Source organism: Bombus terrestris, chromosome 16 (genome assembly GCF_910591885.1).
Source record: "Bombus terrestris chromosome 16, iyBomTerr1.2, whole genome shotgun sequence".
Taxonomy (NCBI): domain Eukaryota; kingdom Metazoa; phylum Arthropoda; class Insecta; order Hymenoptera; family Apidae; genus Bombus; species Bombus terrestris.
The window spans coordinates 2,827,902-2,846,496 of record NC_063284.1 but is presented as its reverse complement, the minus strand read 5'-3'; the positions used below and the strand labels follow the sequence as shown (position 1 = coordinate 2,846,496).

At 36.8% G+C, this 18,595-nt stretch overlaps 2 protein-coding genes and 1 long non-coding RNA gene across 4 annotated transcripts; 1 reads left to right on the top strand and 2 right to left on the bottom strand.

The window, feature by feature from the left end:
• The first annotated feature begins 334 nt into the window (after positions 1-334).
• Positions 335-9,000, top strand: LOC100647919 (intraflagellar transport protein 172 homolog). The gene is made up of 14 exons (XM_012319776.2): positions 335-461; positions 953-1,096; positions 1,208-1,320; positions 1,390-1,575; positions 2,088-2,501; positions 2,692-3,321; positions 3,928-4,374; positions 4,476-5,211; positions 5,342-5,902; positions 5,986-6,429; positions 6,496-6,819; positions 6,902-7,318; positions 7,385-7,999; positions 8,081-9,000. Exons 1-14 carry the CDS (start codon positions 423-425, stop codon positions 8,216-8,218), a joined length of 5,208 nt encoding a protein of 1,735 aa, XP_012175166.2. The 5' UTR covers positions 335-422; the 3' UTR covers positions 8,219-9,000.
• Positions 814-1,303, bottom strand: LOC125386577. Its single transcript, XR_007226867.1, has 2 exons — positions 1,179-1,303; positions 814-1,082 (listed from the first exon to the last, which is right to left on the bottom strand). It is a non-coding gene; the product is annotated as an uncharacterized LOC125386577 (long non-coding RNA).
• On the bottom strand, positions 8,404-18,136 carry LOC100648040 (brefeldin A-inhibited guanine nucleotide-exchange protein 1). 2 transcript variants are annotated; one of them, XM_012319775.3, is made up of 14 exons: positions 17,985-18,136; positions 17,614-17,894; positions 16,418-16,917; positions 15,936-16,333; positions 15,241-15,645; positions 14,773-15,129; positions 14,046-14,357; positions 13,662-13,903; positions 13,310-13,590; positions 12,794-13,124; positions 12,027-12,623; positions 11,727-11,947; positions 11,398-11,601; positions 8,404-11,255 (listed from the first exon to the last, which is right to left on the bottom strand). In XM_012319775.3, the coding sequence occupies exons 2-14, from the start codon at positions 17,729-17,731 to the stop codon at positions 10,128-10,130; spliced, it is 5,094 nt and encodes a 1,697-aa protein (XP_012175165.1). In that variant the 5' UTR covers positions 17,732-17,894; positions 17,985-18,136; the 3' UTR covers positions 8,404-10,127. The 2 variants fall into 2 exon arrangements, with proteins under 2 accessions (XP_012175165.1, XP_003403158.1); XM_003403110.4 differs by having other exon boundaries at positions 17,614-18,118.
• Positions 18,137-18,595: the final 459 nt, after the last annotated feature.

Sequence of the window (18,595 nt, the reverse complement as noted above, 5' to 3'; positions counted from 1 at the left end):
GATTCAATGGAGATTGCAAATCATTTGAAACATTCAACCTAAGAATTTATTTAATTATACAGAATTATAATTTTGTCAGTTAATTTTCACAAAATTATTCAACTTTTGAGAATAGATTCTCCTTCCTCGTTAATCATACATGTATACTCTTCTGAATAAACTAACGTAAATTCAATAAGAATTATATGTTGGTAACTTTTAACGTACCTTATCAATTTTCCTGGCTTCTAGACAAGCCTCAAAGGTTGTTGTCGCTAGGCAACTTGAACGTATACAAAACGTCTCATGCGGTATTGCGTCTCAGAAACTCACGTTTATATCGCTCGAAATGAACCAACGTGACTGCGAAGGTGTACAAACAGAAACAATTTTCTCGAGAATTCTCTGCAATCAATCGATGTTAAAAGCGATAAGGAATAACCATGTTGCTCAAATATTTGGGCAATGTTACGCCACCGTATGTAAGTACATATACTTTGAATTAGTTAATGATTTTAATGACGTTCTGAATAATGCTTGTAATTGATCTAAATACGAAAGTAAGCATTACTAAGATTAATGTGGAAAAATAATATAACATGATAACGAGTTAACAGTAAGCTAAACTAGAATAATAATAAAATAAAAGATTAGAAAATAAAATCTGCTTAGAGAGATATTAAACTAAACTAAAGTAATAATGAGATACAAAGTAAGAAAATAACATTTTTTAAATAATGCAAAATTAATGGCAAACTGAATTAGGGTAATTCAAACAAAATTTAGGGTAAATTAGGGAATTAGGCAAGAATTAGGGTAAATTAAAACAAAAAATTAAAAAATAAAATCTATTTGAAGAAATAATAAAATAAAGGATAGATGAAAAACATTAACTCGTACTAAGGTAATAATTAAATATAAAGTAGGGAAAAATATTTTAGATAAGTTTCTGAAAAATTATTTTATAAAACAGGAGTACGAGAATAGAGTGGTGGGTATAAGCTGGTCACCAAACAGTCTAAAACTGGCTGTCGCTTCCTCTGATCGTTCCATATACCTTTTTGACGAGAACTGCGTGAAACGTGACAAATTTTCCACGAAACCTGTCGATTCGAAGGTACGAAGGTATTCAAAAAGATATGAAAAACAATAATTGAAATATTATAAAAAGATTCTTCAAATTCAAACGATGTGTGTACCTTTATGAAAAATTACCCATCTTTTCTAGTTTGGTAAAAAGAGTTACGTGGTCAAGGGTATCGCCTTTTCTCCAGACTCGACAAAAATAGCAGTGGGCCAGACTGACTGTATAGTTTACGTTTACAAGATTGGAGAACAATGGTAAATGATAGGAAAAATTAGTTTAAAAAATTGTCAAAATTCCTTTTAAAGGATATTCTTCTCATATAGGGGAGAGAAGAAAGTGATTTGCAACAAGTTTCGTCAAAGTTCTCCTGTCACTTGCCTAATTTGGCTGACCGAGGGACCAATTATTATTGGTTTGGTAGATGGCAAAGTTCGCATTGCATTGGTGAAGACTCAGAAAGCTCAGACACTTTACACGGCTGATTCCACCACAATTGCCTTGGCTTCCAAGTAATCTATCTTCGCAATATTTTATTTTCTCATTAGTTCCTCCGTATTGAAACAAGCATTGCATATCTTATTGTCCTTGTTGTTTGCTGCATTGAATAGGGTCAGTCAAAAACTGAAGCAAGATCATGTATCTATTAGACAAAAAATAATTGTCAACCTCTACTATCACTTCTTGCTTGCTTGGTACATCATTCTAAAACATCTGGTAATTATTCAAATGAGAGACTACCTCACTAATTTCAATAATTTTCAAATGTTGTAAGGTCAATATTCTGAACAATTTTTTTTACTATACATATAATCGCCACTTGGCTTATTTTCAGGATATTCATAAAAATACTTCTGCTACGTTTTATCTTGGTATTTTAGTTTGGTATAAGTTAGGTCATGATCCTGACAATCGATAAGGTGGATGCTCATTTAAATAATTAATAAACGTCTCATATACTTTTAGAAATTTCTTTGTAATATATCTAATTTAAATAAAATCATCATCTTATCTTTAATTTCAGTATACGAGGAACCGGTTTCTTATCAAGTCACGCTGACGGTAGCATAATAAAGTATCATTTAACCGCCGATGGAAATCACGAGCCTTCTGGACGTATCTGTACTCATACAGTACCAGCATACGCATTAGCTTGGACACAATCGCATATTCTGGCTGCAGGATGCGACAGACGAGTGTCATTTTACGATTCGCGTGGAAAGTTAGTGAAAAATTTCGACTACAGTCGCGAGAACGAAAAAGAAATCGCTGTGGCCTGCTGTAGTCCCAGTGGACAGAGCGTTGCTATCGGTTCTTGGGACAAAATACGAATTTTGGATTGGAGTCCTCGACGTTCCATTTGGGAAGAGGCAAATACACGATCTTTGCCTAATTTCTATACGGTCACTGCGATATCCTGGCGCCGTGATGGTTCCAGGTCAGCCTATATAAAATGTTCCATGCAATTAGACCAAATTATGACCCTGAAATGATAGACGATATGAGGGAATTTAGAAAATAAAAAATAAAGAAGAAACAATTCAGAAAAATATTTGAGAATAAAAAGCAAAGAATATATGTATATACAGAATAAAAGAGATAAAAATTATATATTATTAACTTTCCAGATTGCTTGTAGGCAGCCTCTGCGGCGCAGTAGAGCAATTCGAAACAGTCCTGAAGAGAACGGTGATCAGAGGAAGTCACGAAGTGGCCTACGTTGGACCCAGCCAAGTAGTGATTCGTCCATTACAAGAGGGCAATCGGCCAGTAATTATTAGATCCCAAACAGGCTATGAGATAGAGGATGTCAAAGTCCTAGGACGAGCTGACAATAATGTGATAGCTCGTACAGCTAACACTCTACTTCTAGCTGACATTGAACTAAATCTTATCAGTGAAATTTCCTGGGAAGACAAAAGCAACAGTGAAAAATTCTTTTTTGAATATCCAAGAGTGTGTCTAATCTTCTGTTCAGGAGAGCTAACCATAGTTGAGTATGGGAACAATGAGGCATTAGGCTCAGTAAGAACAGAAGCAGTAAATCCTCATGTAGTTAGTGTGAGGATCAATGAGAGACAGGCTGCTGAAGCACCGGATAATAAAAGGCTCGCTTATTTGTTGGATCCAAGAACCGTTCGCATCATGGACCTGGTAACTGGGCTTACTGTTACAATGGTTTCTCATGATGTCCGTGTAGATTGGCTGGAACTTAGCGAAACGGGTCACAGGTTACTATCCAGAGACAAGAGAGCCAGGTAATGAAGTATCTCGCTCATTTACATGAGATTTTTTTAATCGTTCAGTATGCAGTATTTCAGTATTCTTGTATTCTCGTAGTTGAAGTATTGTAGCCCTCCTAAATGCAGAAATGTCCTTAGTGTTTTACGGAAAGATTTTATTTAAAAAATTATTGGGAGAAACATACAGAGTTTTTGGCTACAGGTGTAAAAAAACTTGTACGAGATAACCTGCTGTCCATGTAGCGTTCAATTTGAGGATCCTGTACACCTTGCTGCTTAGGCTGATCCACTTTCGTTCGTGTAAGGAGGTTTACTCGCTCACAGGGATATTTCGGTTAATGTTTAATTGTCAATAATTAAGAAAGAAAGTCGGAAACGCAATTTTTTTATTCTTGATTTTTATATTATTTTAATTTTAAGAATGGCCCCTTAAATTTTTTCACATCTATAGCCGAACTGGTTATCCATTGTTGACACGCAACAGTCGATAACGTAAACTTCTGTCGATTAATATGGAATCTATATTACTAAAAAAATCTACCTCTGAAGTTTCTCTTTCATCCAACATTTATCAATTTTATCGAGATTTCAATATATTCTTAATTCTCGCTATTTATCTAGGCTATGGCTAAGTGACGAGCTAGGTGGAAGAATTTTATTACTGACTGGAGCCAGTTTTGCTTCTTGGGTACTAGGCAGTGATGTAGTAGTAGCTCAAACCGGACAAACCTTGGCAGTCTGGTACAACGTCGATGATCCCGAAGTGGCAACATTAATTCCAGTTCATGGTGACGCCATCGACATTACTAGAGAAGATGGAAGAACTACTGTCACGGTGGAGGAGGCTGGAGGCAAGGTGGCCTATCTGCTTGATGAACCACTGATAGAATTTGGCACAGCGCTACATGACAATGATTTTGGTAGAGCTTTATTATTCCTGGAGGATTTGGCAGATAGGCCTCAAGCGGAGGCCATGTGGGAAAATGTGGCTAGGAATGCAATGGCTGCTAGACAGTTACTGGTAGCTGCCAGGTGCTACGCAGCTCTCGGGGATGTAGCTTGTTCCAGGTTTATATCTGTTTCTTCATTGTTCCTGTCTGTCCTTGCCAATTACAGTGAATTACAGTATTTGAATAGTTACCATAAAAAGCTTTTCATTGCTCTTCCAGATTCTTAAAAAATATAATAGAAATCGGCGAAAAGTACCGTGCAGAGACTGGACACGATCCACTTTCGAACCCTGACTGTTGGGCAAAATTAGCCATTCTAAATGGCGAATTAAAAACTGCAGAAGCCATTTATTTGGAACAAAATGAACTAGGCCAGGCTCTGGACATGTATCAAAAATATTGGCACTGGGAAGATGCGTTGATTTTAGCACAAAACAGAGGCTGGCCAGGTCTCCAGGAGCTCAGAGATAGACATTTGACTTGGCTACTCGAAAGTGGTCAGACAGCTAGAGCCGCTGCCATTTTGGAACCCACTAATCCTCGACGTGCAGTCAAGCTATACCTAGATGCTCATCGACCTGGTCGAGCAGCTAGACTTGTTCTGGCCAATCCAGATCTATTGGAGGACAGATCCATTGTTAATGAAATCGTGAGAGTCTTGAAAGCGACGGACTTAATGGAATTAGCCGGAGAACTGTTCGAAAAGACATCAGAGCCTCTGGAAGCTATCAAATGCTACTCTCAAGCTGGAGTATTCGCAAGAGCATTGGAATTAGCTAGAAAAGTGGATCCTACTTCGGTAGTTGACCTTGAACGAGAATGGGGCAAGCACTTGGCCTCTGCTGGGCACTATGATGCAGCTATTAATCATTTTATAGAGGCAGGAGAAACTGCTCTGGCTCTGGATGCTGCTATCAATGCACGGCAGTGGAGAAAAGGGCTACAGATCATACAGGTAAAGATTTCTTCACATTTGCCTATTTTTCTATAATTAACAGATTGCGGAAGATCTAAATATGCGGAAATACCCAATATACATGCAATATTCAAAATAAAGTACTCGCTAATACTAGTATTTTCAAAAGGTGATCGAGGATGATGATCCCACAATAAGGAAACAGTGCGAGAAACTGGCCGAATATTTCGCCTCCATACACGAGAAGAACTTGGCGGAAAGGCTTTTCATTCGATCTGGAGATGCCAGACGTGCAGTTGATGTTCACGTACAAAATGGCAACTGGAGTCGTGCTCATGAAGTAGCTCAAGAGTATATGACTCCTGATGAAGCGAACGAAGTCCTGTTAAAACATGCTACAATCCTCTGTGAAACAGGAGATCTGAAACACGCAGAGGAACTATATCTTGCCATTGGCAAATATGATTCAGCTATAGCGATGTACAGAAAGGCTAGTCGGCGTGCAGATATGATTAGATTAGTAGCAAAATATAGACCAGATCTTTTAGAGACCACTCACGCGCACTTAGCCAGAGAATTGAATGAGTCTAGCAAGCCTCGTGAGGCTGAGGAGCATTATCTTGCAGCTGGTGATTGGAGAGGAGCGGTGACTGCTTATAGGACAGCCAACATGTGGGAGGATGCTCTTCGTGTAGCGAAACAGCATGCTGGAGATAACGCAGCCCAACAGGTCTCGATTACTAGACACTTATCTTTGTGTATAAAATGCATATTATATACATATATAATTAAAAAATTCCGATTTCTATATAGGTAGCTTTAATATGGGCACGTACATTGGCACCAGAACTAGCAGCCAGGCTGCTTATGCGGCTGAACTACTTAGATGGCTGTCTGCAGCTAGCTTGTGAAGCTGACTTGTTCGATTGGGCTTTGGAAATTGTCAAATATGGGAGTACTGATCAGATGAAAGAAGTTCACTATAGACACGCCATGGCACTGGAAGATGCAGGTCATTTCTCTGAAGCAGAGAAAGAATTTATTAAAGCTGGAAGAACCATGGAGGCTGTTCAGATGTATATTCATACTCGAGATTGGGAGGCTGCTGAAGATGTAGCTCAATCAATTAACCAAGATGCAATTGCTCAAGTCCTCATTGCCAGGGCTAATGAAGCAGTTGAAGCACAGGACTATTCCTTAGCTGAAACTTTGCTACTGAGAGCCCATAAACCTGAAATGATTATTGAACACTATAAGGTGATTATTTAAAAATGCATAATGTGTATATTGATTCATTTCTTAAATGCTTTTTGAATATTACAGAAAGCAGGAATGTGGTCTGAGGCGCTACGCGTTTGCAGAGAATACCTACCGAGTCAACAAGCAAATCTCAGGCGTGAACTTGGTCAAATAAGCGCCTCTCTTGCTGGTGCAAACGCTTTTGAAGAAGCCAGAAAGTGGTTAGAAGTCGGTGAAGTGCGAGCTGCTCTCGATATCTTAATTCTAGATCCTCAAGCGCCCAGGTCGTCTCTTATCAAGGCTGCTGATATTCTACTTCATCAAGCTGATTCAGAAACTGTTGCTCAAGTCGGTGGAGATCTTGGCTCACGTTTGTTTGCTATTGGAGAATATGCTGTTGCTGCTCAGGTTGCCATCTTACCATTGAATATCCTACAAATAAAAGATTGATTTAATTTCACAAATTTAACTTCTTTCTTATTTCCTTTAGGTATTCTTACAAGCAGACAAATTGAAAGATGCTATTGATTCATTGGCTTCAATTGGAGAGTGGGAAAAGGCCAAGAGAATTGTGAATGAATTGGCACCAGATATAGAACCTTATCTGGAAGAGAAGTATAAGGAAGCAATGCTGAGGGATGGACAAATAGATAGACTTGTGGAAATAGACGCAGATGCAGGACTTGAGATACTGGCTAATAAAGGTCAATGGAACCAAGTATTTGAGACTGCAAGCACTCAAGGAACTCAGGTTTTGCACAAATATGTGGCACAAAGAGCGGTTCAACTATTGAAAGGGAATGCTCCACTAGATGCTTTGCAATTATATGTTAAGTATGGTACTCCTCCCATCCAGCAAAATTTTAATCTCTACTTACAGTTGTCTGAGAGCATTTTGAATTCAGAGGTAAGAATAGCATACTGATAAACTTGGTAAAAAAGAAATAGTCAACTGGAAGCTGTTTTGTTTCAGGCATATTATGAATACAGATACTTAAGTCACTTGAGAACTGTACTCTTGGATCTCTGGAAGAATCTAAAACCATTAGAATCAAGTCAAAAATCGAAATTTGAGAGAGTACTCGAAGCTACTCATTATTCAGCAGTGAAATATGGTTGTCGTGATTATCCTGTACTTTCTGGGCTGGTCTTAAAAGCTTCCATTACTTTACTGAGGTACACTGACCTTCTTCTTGCTGATAGAGCTTACTATGAAGCAGGGATAGAAGCACGTACAGCTGGAAAGAATAGTGAAGCCTTTGTTTTTCTAAACCATTTCCTGGATTTAGAGGAGTGCATAGAAGAAGGTGATAGTACCGTGTTGGATGTTGAAGATTTAGCTGTAACAGACTTCCCTGTGGAGGTTCCTCTGCCAGAGACATTGAGTTTAACAGCAGAACAGAGAGAAGAAGTCCGTGAATGGGTTCTTGCTGTATCTATGGATCAAAAAGTGGAGCAGATTCTCCCCACAGATCACAGAGGAGTCTATGTAGGTTCATTGACTGCTCACTCTGTTGATTGTGGAAGTCTTCAAGCTTGCATCTTGACTGGGTATCCCATTCGAGGCTCAATCATTAAATTTGCAGAGGTATTTTATAAATTTTGTCAGTGAATGTTATTTTTTTTTTAATCTTTTTCAAAGTATATTGATGAATTACTATCTGTAAAGGTTCAGCATGTGGTAGACCGTGATGACTGGACAAAGTTGATTAATACTGCACGCCAAGCTCCTCAGGATTCAAATCTTAATGATATTCTAGCTTTCATTCAAGAATGGTTTGGAGCAATTCCCAACTATTCTTTTTAAAGGCACATGGTGTTACTTATTGTTATAGTCTCCAAAATAGAAAAGCATAAGTTTCTATGTAAATATAAGTGTATTAATGTAAGTATAAACAAGATTAAATTATTAATAAAATGAATATAAATGAAATATATTTAAAAACTAGCAGTGACCTTCTAATGACAAGGTAACACAGAAAGAAAACGACCTCATTTCTCTAGAATTTATTTAAATAAGGCTGCATTATGTAAATAATTACTCTAACTTAAGCATAAATAGTTTCTATGCAATGTGAATATACATGCAACGTGTGTCCACGGGATTTCTCATGTTTTATCGTTAAAGTGACTCTATGTATAACGATCGACCCTAACGAGTTATCAAGATAACTATCACTCGTTGTCTGAACACCTATCCGCGATGGATGTTTATATATATACGACTACTGAGTGATGACTATGGGCGCATTGCATTTTTATACAGAGATTATATGTATATCTCGAAAATAGTAGTATAAGCTAGAAATGATAAACTAAATAACGCACAATACTCTTTTTCGAGTTCCTCTTTACATTACATTCCTTTTATCCAACCGCCTTTGATCGTTTTTAATACCTTATTATTCACACCTATTTTAAGTGTAACTTAATGAGGCTTGTGAAAATAAAGAGGCATCATCGAACAGAGAGAATGCATTTGATTTGGTTTTTATTAAGTATCTGCCATTTCTTGCTTATACCATCATTTCCTAAATATTTTGTGTAAATATACAAGAAGTGCCTTAAAAGATTTACTGTAAATAAGATTTCCAAGTGAAAAACAAGATATTAAGGATTCTACTTGGCTACCTGGTCATAGAATTTTTAAATTATTTAAAAGTTACAAAGTTACTAATCAATTCTATAAAAATATCAGAAATCATCTGATTTTTCACTCAAAGATCTATTTCTTCCTATGATACAGTATACTTCAGGAGACACTTTGTATACAGTTTACAATAACTGAATATACAAAACATTTGATAAATAGCGCATTTCCTGGTAATAAGGAAATTTTTTCCTTATCTATTTCATACCAAGTATGCAGAGAAATTCCCCATTTGTAATAACACTGTGTTAAGCCTATAATTTTCACCTCCTACCCTGTTCAATTAAATAATCACAATTAATTTACAATTTGGAATGTTTTATATCATTTTCAATTATAATAAAATAATTCAGATTTAAGAAAATTATATCGAAATGGCGCATAAGATAATTAAATGTGAATTTAAATATAAACAATTTACTTAAACATAAATCTACTATTATCAGTATCGTCTTTTCAAAGATACACATTATGTTATATCCAGAAAATACTCTATTTATTAAATACTCTGCACACATATTGTATCAGGACTATAAAACTCCTCACTCGAAGTTCCCTCTTTCTTATAAAAATGAAGAATATGTTAAATACAAAGGAGGTTCTGAACATATACAGTACATACATATTATGCTTTGCCTTTAGGATTTTACTAAAACATATTTTACTTTATCGTCCTGCCTTAAATATCGAACAGTTCCCGTATTTAATAATTCTTCTTTTATTTCTTGAGAGAAAATATTTCAATTAAACTATTTCATTTCAATTCGCATTACAATATATGAAGGAGAAATTCTTGCAAGAAGTACAAGTCCTAGCTACTTGCAAATTAAAGATAAAAGAAGATACCACATAAAGTATTCAAATGTAAATTCTTATAGTAGCATAGAAACTTGTATGATACTGTTCATCTCCTATCCTAATAATCTAAAAAAAGCAATTTAGACTTAACTCCATGGAATTCTCCATGTTTACAAACTACGACCAATTCAAATTGCAAGAATTTCTTCTATAATCTTTAAAATGAACCAAAAAATTGTATAATCTCACTCTTTACAAAGACTCGTTACTACTGCTGCGTGATCCTGAATACCGGACCAATTCTCAGGAAGAATCTCCGCAACACGGACCTTAATTCCGGTTTGAGATCAAAGCACATAACCTCACAAAGTAATGGGTAACAGCTAGATGCGTGGACTGCAAACCGATTGTCGCTCATCTTTAGGATCCTCGTGAGAAGCAACAACAGTATCGGAGTCCAAGCATCTCGGTGAGCTTCGTTGGAAAGTGCCAAGAAATATTCCAGTGCTTCACAAGCCACTTCAACAAGCCTGGTTTCCACTTTGCTCCAGTCAGCTCTGTGAGCTTCATCACTATACATCTTAAAGAGGATTCTCAATGCACAGGCTAATGACTGTGTTTCTTGTTTAAGCAAATTTGGTTTCACGTTGCCCCGGAAACCAGCTTTCCACAGAGCATTCCGTTGTTCATGGTTGGAATTGAAACTCTTCGCGAATCTATGGGATTTCAACAAACATTCGACTAACTGTAATAGATGCGTAGTAGTCAGAGCACAGTACATGCCCTGTTCCTCCTTCTGCTGATCTGCACCAGCTCTTACACCCAATTCAGAGGACTTCCCATTAAACATGTCCGCCTGTGCCAATGCTAGATTCTCTTGGTCCTCCTTTCTGGATGTAGCTGGGTAGAACACAATGTTGTCTATTGTTTGAATTAGCTCCAACTGCACCACACATTTAATTAATAATGCGGAGAAAATTTTGTTTTTCGCGGTCTCGCCGTTTGTTAAACTTTGAGAGCTGTTGCTTCTTTTGAGGATCCCCATATGGCTGTCTGCATCTCCTGTGATTACATCTAGGTCAGATTCCTTATTAGGCGACTGAGGTTTCCAACTGAGTAAGGCGGATGGCAGAGTGCTCTCGAAGATATCGAGGACACAACTACAGGTCTTCTCCCAAGTTTGCTCGTCGAACTTGATACCATTGCTGATCACCAAGTTCTCTAGGCAGTTGGTTCCCGAACGTGCCAACTGCTCGTTGTCCTGTTGCACACACCATAGCAGTTGAGAGTACAGCTGCTCTAGTAGAAGAGGCCCCAAAATGTCGTAGAATTGTGAAAACACATCGACGATTGCGTACAGAGCATGGTTACACGTTGTTGTCATCCATTCTGCTTTCTGAAATATTAGCATGAGTGCTCATATGTTCACTATAAAAATTATTCTACATTATTTGGAGTGCATCACTGCCAAAGGTAATTTATATATCATGCAGACCAAAAAAAAGCAGCAGTGTTAAAAAATAAATTTTTTCATGCACCTCTGTATGTTGTTCAGGAAGTTTCATGTTGTCAAAGATTCTGAACAGGACTTGGAAGAGATCTTTCCACCAATGGGGTTTAAAAGAAGCTCCATGTGTTTTCACAACGTCGAAAAGAACGGTCAACGCTCGTGTTCGAACGTCCAACTTACACCTACTCACTATACACGATAACTCGAACAACAGCGGGAACCATCCTCTAACCTATATAAATAAAATCTTCGAGTAGTAAATTTTTTATAATAAAAAGTTTACCGAATGTACCTAGTGGACAAATTGGAAGAATTTGAAAAAATTGGGGATATATAAAAAAAATATGAGATCTTTACCCAAGCTCTATCTTCTTCAGAAACCATTCCACTATCATCCATCATGCCCTCCGCGAAGAGATTTGGATTGGCGTCGATATATGACGCGCAAGAACGTATCAATCTTATGGCCTCCATACTCGTCTCGGGGAAGGAGGCGTTGCAAGCAAATTCACTGAGGCACTTTACGGCGTCTTGAAAGGAATCTACCATGATACTGAAATCTTCGGCATACAATTCATCTGAAAATATATACCAAATATAACATAAACCAATTAAAATTATCACATCAAGTATATCACCACATCTCCAAACACTCACTTATAATCTTCCCAGTCATAGAAAATGCTAGCTCAACAACAGCTTCATCTCTGTCACTAGCTGCATGGTGGAACACGCTGAATATATTTTTCCATCCTGATCGAATATTAGGGGCCTGTGAGTGTACAATTTGCGCGACACAACGGACCACCATGTCCCTAATCACTGGTGATCGATTCTTTTTCATGATATGCTCAAACGGTCTGAGGAAATCCTTTTGAAACCGGAAATTAGCGAATTCTCCCTTCTCTATAAACTTGGTCGCAAGTTGTCTCAAAGAATCGACTGCAAAGAAAGCGATATCCTGGCGAGGACTGCAACCAACTCTGTCAAAGTGATCTCCTATCACTTGCCAAATCCTGGACCACTGAAGTCTGATACGTCCCATGTTATAATAAGAAATTTCTACGATCTTGGTTAAAGAGAACATCCGGGGCTGCGTTGGGTGTGATAATTCTTCCAGAGACACTTGACAGAGAGCTTTCACGAATTCTACAATGGCGTCACCGTCTAGTCTAGTGGAACCGGTGAATATTCGATCGACAGCTACCACCACGCTTTGAGAGCTTGTCTCTCCTATCGATTCCTTTACGCTTGCTAAAAAACATACAAAAAAACGAAGCATGTAAATAGATAGAAAATAAACAGAAGTTAAAGAATACAATTTTTGTTGACTAGGATTTCATCTTCAATATGCGTGCGTAATAGCGTATTTTTTACCATTACAGTATCATGAAAAATTTATGGGATGTCAATGACATACTTACGGTCCAACGAGCTGAGATTCAAATTACTGTTCTGATGCAAGTTGTTATGTGTTAAGTTGAAGTTTACTAATGGTGAAGGGAAATGCGGCTTCGAAGGTGGACCCAACAGCTGAGGTCTGACTCCAGTTCCAATTAATTGAGCAAGCTCAAGTTGAGAGATACATTTAACAACATCCAACCAAGAGCTGCCAAGATAATTACCATCAGTGTGAGCTACAGTAATTAGAGTTTTGATCGTATCGATGTTCTTCGCCTTCATTTCAGTGATCGGTGAATTTGCAGTCAATAAAGTGAACCGTGCTAAGGCTTGCACATACGCGTCCCGTTCTAACTATAATTAAAATAGAAAAATAGAATTTACAACAAAGATCTTGAGTGATTTGAAGCTTACGATGTATCTTATATATTCTACAATTCATACAGCTTCAGATGTAAAAGTAACCAACTGAATAAAACTAGCCGAAACAAGACTATCATAGTAGTTTAAAATTTCGCTGATATCGCAGAAACGCTTACCGTCATATGAAATATGCAAGCAATGCGTATTGCACATCTAATACCATCTAGACAAAGAGAAGCAATTTCTGGATCATCGCAGTCTTGAAGACCGACACTGAATGCGGCTAAAAATGGTGTCCACGCCATTTTAAACATAGGTCGAACGTGTTCCAGGTGTTTAGCCGTGGTGAACGGTGCTTGAACGTGACTGACAGATTCCATTAGATTTTTCGCTGCTGTCGAGATTACTTCCATTTCCATGTTCCATAAAAGCCGTCGTTTCTTTTCGCTAGATATCACTGTAACACCAAGCATATTTAAAATTATTAATTATATAACAATCTACTTAATTAGTTCAATTTCTATCTACCTTGCTTGCCAGGTCGATTAGGATTGGATTTCATCTTAATTTCGTTACCGGCAATCTCATCATAAATTTTCGATAAGTACTCTTCAGGGAGATCCTCATTATCACTAATGCGTCGGTTTAGCTTGATATATTGCTCTTTGGTCATTTTATTTTTCACTTGAGGCGAGTGTAGATCAGTAGTCAACATAATGATCGAAAAGCCCAATACATATGCGGTATCCGCACTTGTGAATAAGCCATTACTGGTAATGTAAAAGATGAATTAATTTATAAAAAAAAATGTTAAAATTATATAATATTATGTACAAGAAGATAACACGAAAGAAATATGAAAAAATATGATAATATGATATCATATAATACTGAAATTTAAAGGATACTTACTTTGGATTACATTCACAATATCGACTAGCAAACTTCTCCATTAATCGATCAATTTTCTGCGCCTCCCCAGGCAACCGAAAGCCCTCGAGAAAATATCTAAGGGCTGTAACTAAATCGCGGTCGGCAAAATTCATTTGATCAATATAGCTGTACATCACCTGATTGTGATTATGGTCGCCGAGAAAATCGCCGATTGCGGTCTTATCGAGTCGCTCATCCATATGAAGCCAACGGGCAACATCTTCGGACGAATTACCTAGAAGACTTTGTTCTTGAAGATATTGTACTCCCTTGCTTGGCTTTCGATTAAAACTAGAGGTAAAAATACCAATTTAATTAATAAAATACATGTTTCTTTACGACTCTGCCATTTCCTAAGTGTCATTACAATGATTTAAAATACCAGGCAGTCCTATTATCCTTCTGCAATTTAACTTACATTCAACATTTTATGACCGATTTGTACCTAGTTAAATTAAAAGGCTGTTCATAACTTGGCTATAATTATAAATTTTCGTAATATGTCTATTTTAACACATCTCCATATAATTCCATATAATTCCATAAACGTAAAAGGAATTATACGATACAATAACATACGAGTCAACTATTTGACAAAAATCAATTGTTCAAGTGAAAGAAGTAAAAGAATTTTGTTTTGAGACAACCTGATGCTTTAAATATCAGAACAAAACGAAGAAACTAAAAAACGAATTGTAATCCATACATATCGATGCCAGTCTCCCACACTTCTTTTTGTTGTTTCTGGACCTCATATTGTTCAGGAGAATCCGGGATCTCCTTGTTTCCTACTAAACTAGAGTTCGCTGAGGATAGACTACCAGCACTTCCATAACGAGGCAGGGGAGGTTCCACTGGAGGATCAGGAGGTTCAGATGGGAGTTGCTGATCAGCTGGAACACTAGGGTTCACATACAGATCTCTGCTCCATTCAACCATACACTTCAAGATGGATACTAAACATTCAAGACCTCTGATCCTCATTGATTTCTCTTGATTGGGTGATGCACCTAATTCTAGTGCTTGTCTACCTTGTGCTATCTTTGATAAGTCATTCACAAGCCTGTAAAAATATAGAATATAACTAATTTAATCTCTCTATAAGAATATAATAATACGAAATATAAAATATTCATTCGTTTTATAAATTTACGGGTAATTGTTGTTTTCCAACCTTTCAAACAGATTCGCAGCTGATAAGTCACAGTCGTAGTTCACATAGATATCCACGACACTCTGTGCATCCGCACAAATACGAGTCAAAGCGTGAATCACCATCCATTTGTGTTCGAAAGAACTGCTAGAAGTCTCGAGGATATTCATAAAAATCTCCTTGAAGAAAACCTCTATCTGCATCTTTAAGTGCACTTTGAAGCGAGCCAGCAGTGCAAGAAACAATGCTAGAGATAATTCAAACACCTCGGGAACGGAAGAGACACCGTTTTTCGAGAGTGCTACACAGAGGTACTGTTTTATGGCTATGACAAACATTTCATTGGAACGCAATACTGGTCCAGCATTTTGCAGGATACCCAGAAGCAATTGTAAGGAAAGGATCTTCGACCTGAGCTGGTGGGACCTAAAGAGAGTATACCACAAAAATTTCATAAGATGCCAAACCTTGAGATACCAACTTGATTATTAGAAAAGCGACATACTTTTTCTCTATTTGTGAAATTGTGATACATGAAATAACAAATATTCCAATATCACAACTTTAAATGGTTAAGTCAAAAAAACTAATTAGGTTTTACTTGATTTATATGAGATACAAAAATGTCAAAAAATATCTCAAAAAGACTTGAGTCAACTTAAAAATAATTGTCTGCATTAAAACATTTTCTTAATAAAAAGATTCTTTACACATACTTGGGATCTGGAGTGCCATCAGGAAGTGGTTTCATGGAAAGCTTACAAAGTGCTCTGAAAACCAAGAAAGCGTCCTTCTGTAGCACATGAGTGAACTTCGCCCTGACCATATTATCGCTCTCTGCAACAGCCTCGTCGGAATTCTCATCTATAGGCACTTGATCTAAGCTAGCCTCCTCTGACGTTACAGTAGTTATATTCGTTGAATCTTCAGGAATAATAGAATTTACTACATCCTCTAAAATCCCTCTCACTATTAACTGTGATTCTTGACTGTTCTCCACTGATGATTCTTCATGGTTTACTGTTTCGGTTTCAAGCTCTCCAGAAGTGCAGTTAGTGGAGTTTACATTGGTGGTTTCGGCATGATCTACCTCATTCCGGACGGTCTCTTCTTCCTAGGAAAGCAAAAAATATTCCTTAATATTCTTTTATGTAAATTTCAGTAATGCAATTTTATGCCAATTGGTTAGTAAACTTACTGCCTGCGTTTCCATACGTGCAAAAATAACATTAATCATCTGGGTGAGCGTAGCTCGAGCTGTAGTTTGATTAACCAGATTCCTTGAGGCCAGATAAACACTGTATACCGTGCGTATGGTGAGCAACACAGTACCTTCATGAACTTCCACATGTTGACTGGTCATAACTGTGAGAAGGGCTTTTATAATCTGCAATTGTACTCCTTCGTCCGTCTGTGGCCCCATGAAACATCCACATATTGTTTCAACAATGCGTACAATGAGCAGCTTATTTGGCTCTGTAGAATCAGGTACATTTCCCGTAAGGTGTCCATAGGCAATTAACTTTTGCAGACAATCCAGAGCAGTGACCACGATTCTTGGTGACTTGCTTTGACAGGCCAATTCAAAGGGCAGAAAATACTTTTCTGCAGAGATAACATATGAATCACTGCGAGGCTGTGGCAAAGCGGTTGACACTTGAGTGCCTGAGCCTTCTTTGATTTCATTTCTCAAGTTATCTGAAAAACAATATATATTTAAAATTATAAACTGATTTTAATATTTCTTTGAAAATATAATGCAAAATTATTTTTAGTCTGTATTTCTCAAAAGTTTGAAGAAAATCAAGCAACTTTGTATGGTAACAACTAATTAAAAATAGACAGGAATATAACAGACAATACATATACATATTGATTCCTATTTTCATATGGACATATGTATATATTTAATATTACAACACATATACATTAAATGTCAAAGTCCAAGAACTGAATAACATACAATATAATTATGTTACTTAATATCTATATATTACTGAATAAAAAGAAAAATTGAAGCTGATGCAATATATTAAATCATCAAATTAATCTAATTAGATCTTTCTATGAAGATCAAGAAATGCAATTTTACCAGTCAATTTTAAAACACTAAAGAATTTAATGTGCTATTCTGAAGAAGAATCTTTCATCAATCTCTATGTAACCAAGATCTTATTAGAACATTTAGAGAATAATGGATTAAAATATTAAACTAATTCCAATTATAAATCACACAATATAATCATTTATAATACTTTACAGTAGAGTATCACAATTTTAAACATTTGCTATAATAGGAATAGTTTTGTGTTGTATGCATAACTCTCAAGGAACTTCTTCGATTACATATATTAGTGTTATCACACAGGATAAGTTGACAATTAATGAATTTACCAAGTGCAGTCTCGCAGGATTTTCTGAGCTGAGAGAGGTGCGACCGTTTGACATCCCGGTCAGCCAGGATCTTTTCCAAAGCTCTGATAATGAACATCTCTTTGGAGTTATCTCGCATCGTCGCCGGGCCGCGCTGATTCCTCTGCTACGCTGGCACGGGAGCACACGCGACTCGATCGAAGTCTCGCATCTTTACCACCGTGATTTGCATACTGGTTCCTCGTACATCGTTTTGCACCACCTTCTGGAGGCAGAAGTCATCCGCGGAAACCTCTGCGGCACTGTCGATGAAACGCGTATCGATTAGGAGCTTTACCAACGACAAATAGGTGGAACAACGATATTTCAAATGAGTTTCGTCTTGAGATTACGTTTCAATCCATTTTTCACGAAATCATGTGAAACGATGACGAAACTCCGAAAAATGACAGCAAACTTTCGAAACAGCGGAGAAACCACACAAGAGACAGGCTGAAACGACGAAGGAGGCTCAAGTGGCGCCCTCCACACACATACACACGCATGCATACACCTACTAGTTACTTATGAGTAATCTAGGAATCCCTATATAAATACCGTACATACTGGGCTTAAAACTTTAGTATATATTATTATTTATATTATTATTATATTTATTTATATTATTATACGTCATATATATTATTATTTGGTATCTATATTATTTACTATTTATTAAAATACAAAAGTTTTAATATATGAATTGTTTAAATTTTGCTTTAAATTTTATTAGACTTCCCTTACACTTTTTTGCTCATCCAAATAAAGAAATTTTAATATATAAGTCGTTCATTAAAAGTATGTATTATTATAGTAGTAATTGTATATTATAATAGTAATTATTTGTTCTAAATGATTTTCTATATCACGGAAATTTAAAAAATGATAAAGGCTTGTGAATATTGCCTGCTATAGACGATATTGTGTTAACCAGTGGCGGAAAAATTTAATGACTGTATTGAAT

Coding starts and splice junctions, on each gene's coding strand:
- LOC100648040 (XM_012319775.3), bottom strand. CDS start 17,731: ATGCGAGATAACTCCAAAGAGATGTTCATTATCAGAGCTTTGGAAAAG. Junction 13,125..13,309: donor CTTGCATATTTCATATGACG/GTAAGCGTTTCT, acceptor TTTTAATTATAG/TTAGAACGGGACGCGTATGT. Junction 12,624..12,793: donor GAATCTCAGCTCGTTGGACC/GTAAGTATGTCA, acceptor TATGTTTTTTAG/CAAGCGTAAAGGAATCGATA.
- LOC100647919 (XM_012319776.2), top strand. CDS start 423: ATGTTGCTCAAATATTTGGGCAATGTTACGCCACCGTAT. Junction 1,321..1,389: donor TACAAGATTGGAGAACAATG/GTAAATGATAGG, acceptor CTTCTCATATAG/GGGAGAGAAGAAAGTGATTT. Junction 3,322..3,927: donor TCCAGAGACAAGAGAGCCAG/GTAATGAAGTAT, acceptor CTATTTATCTAG/GCTATGGCTAAGTGACGAGC.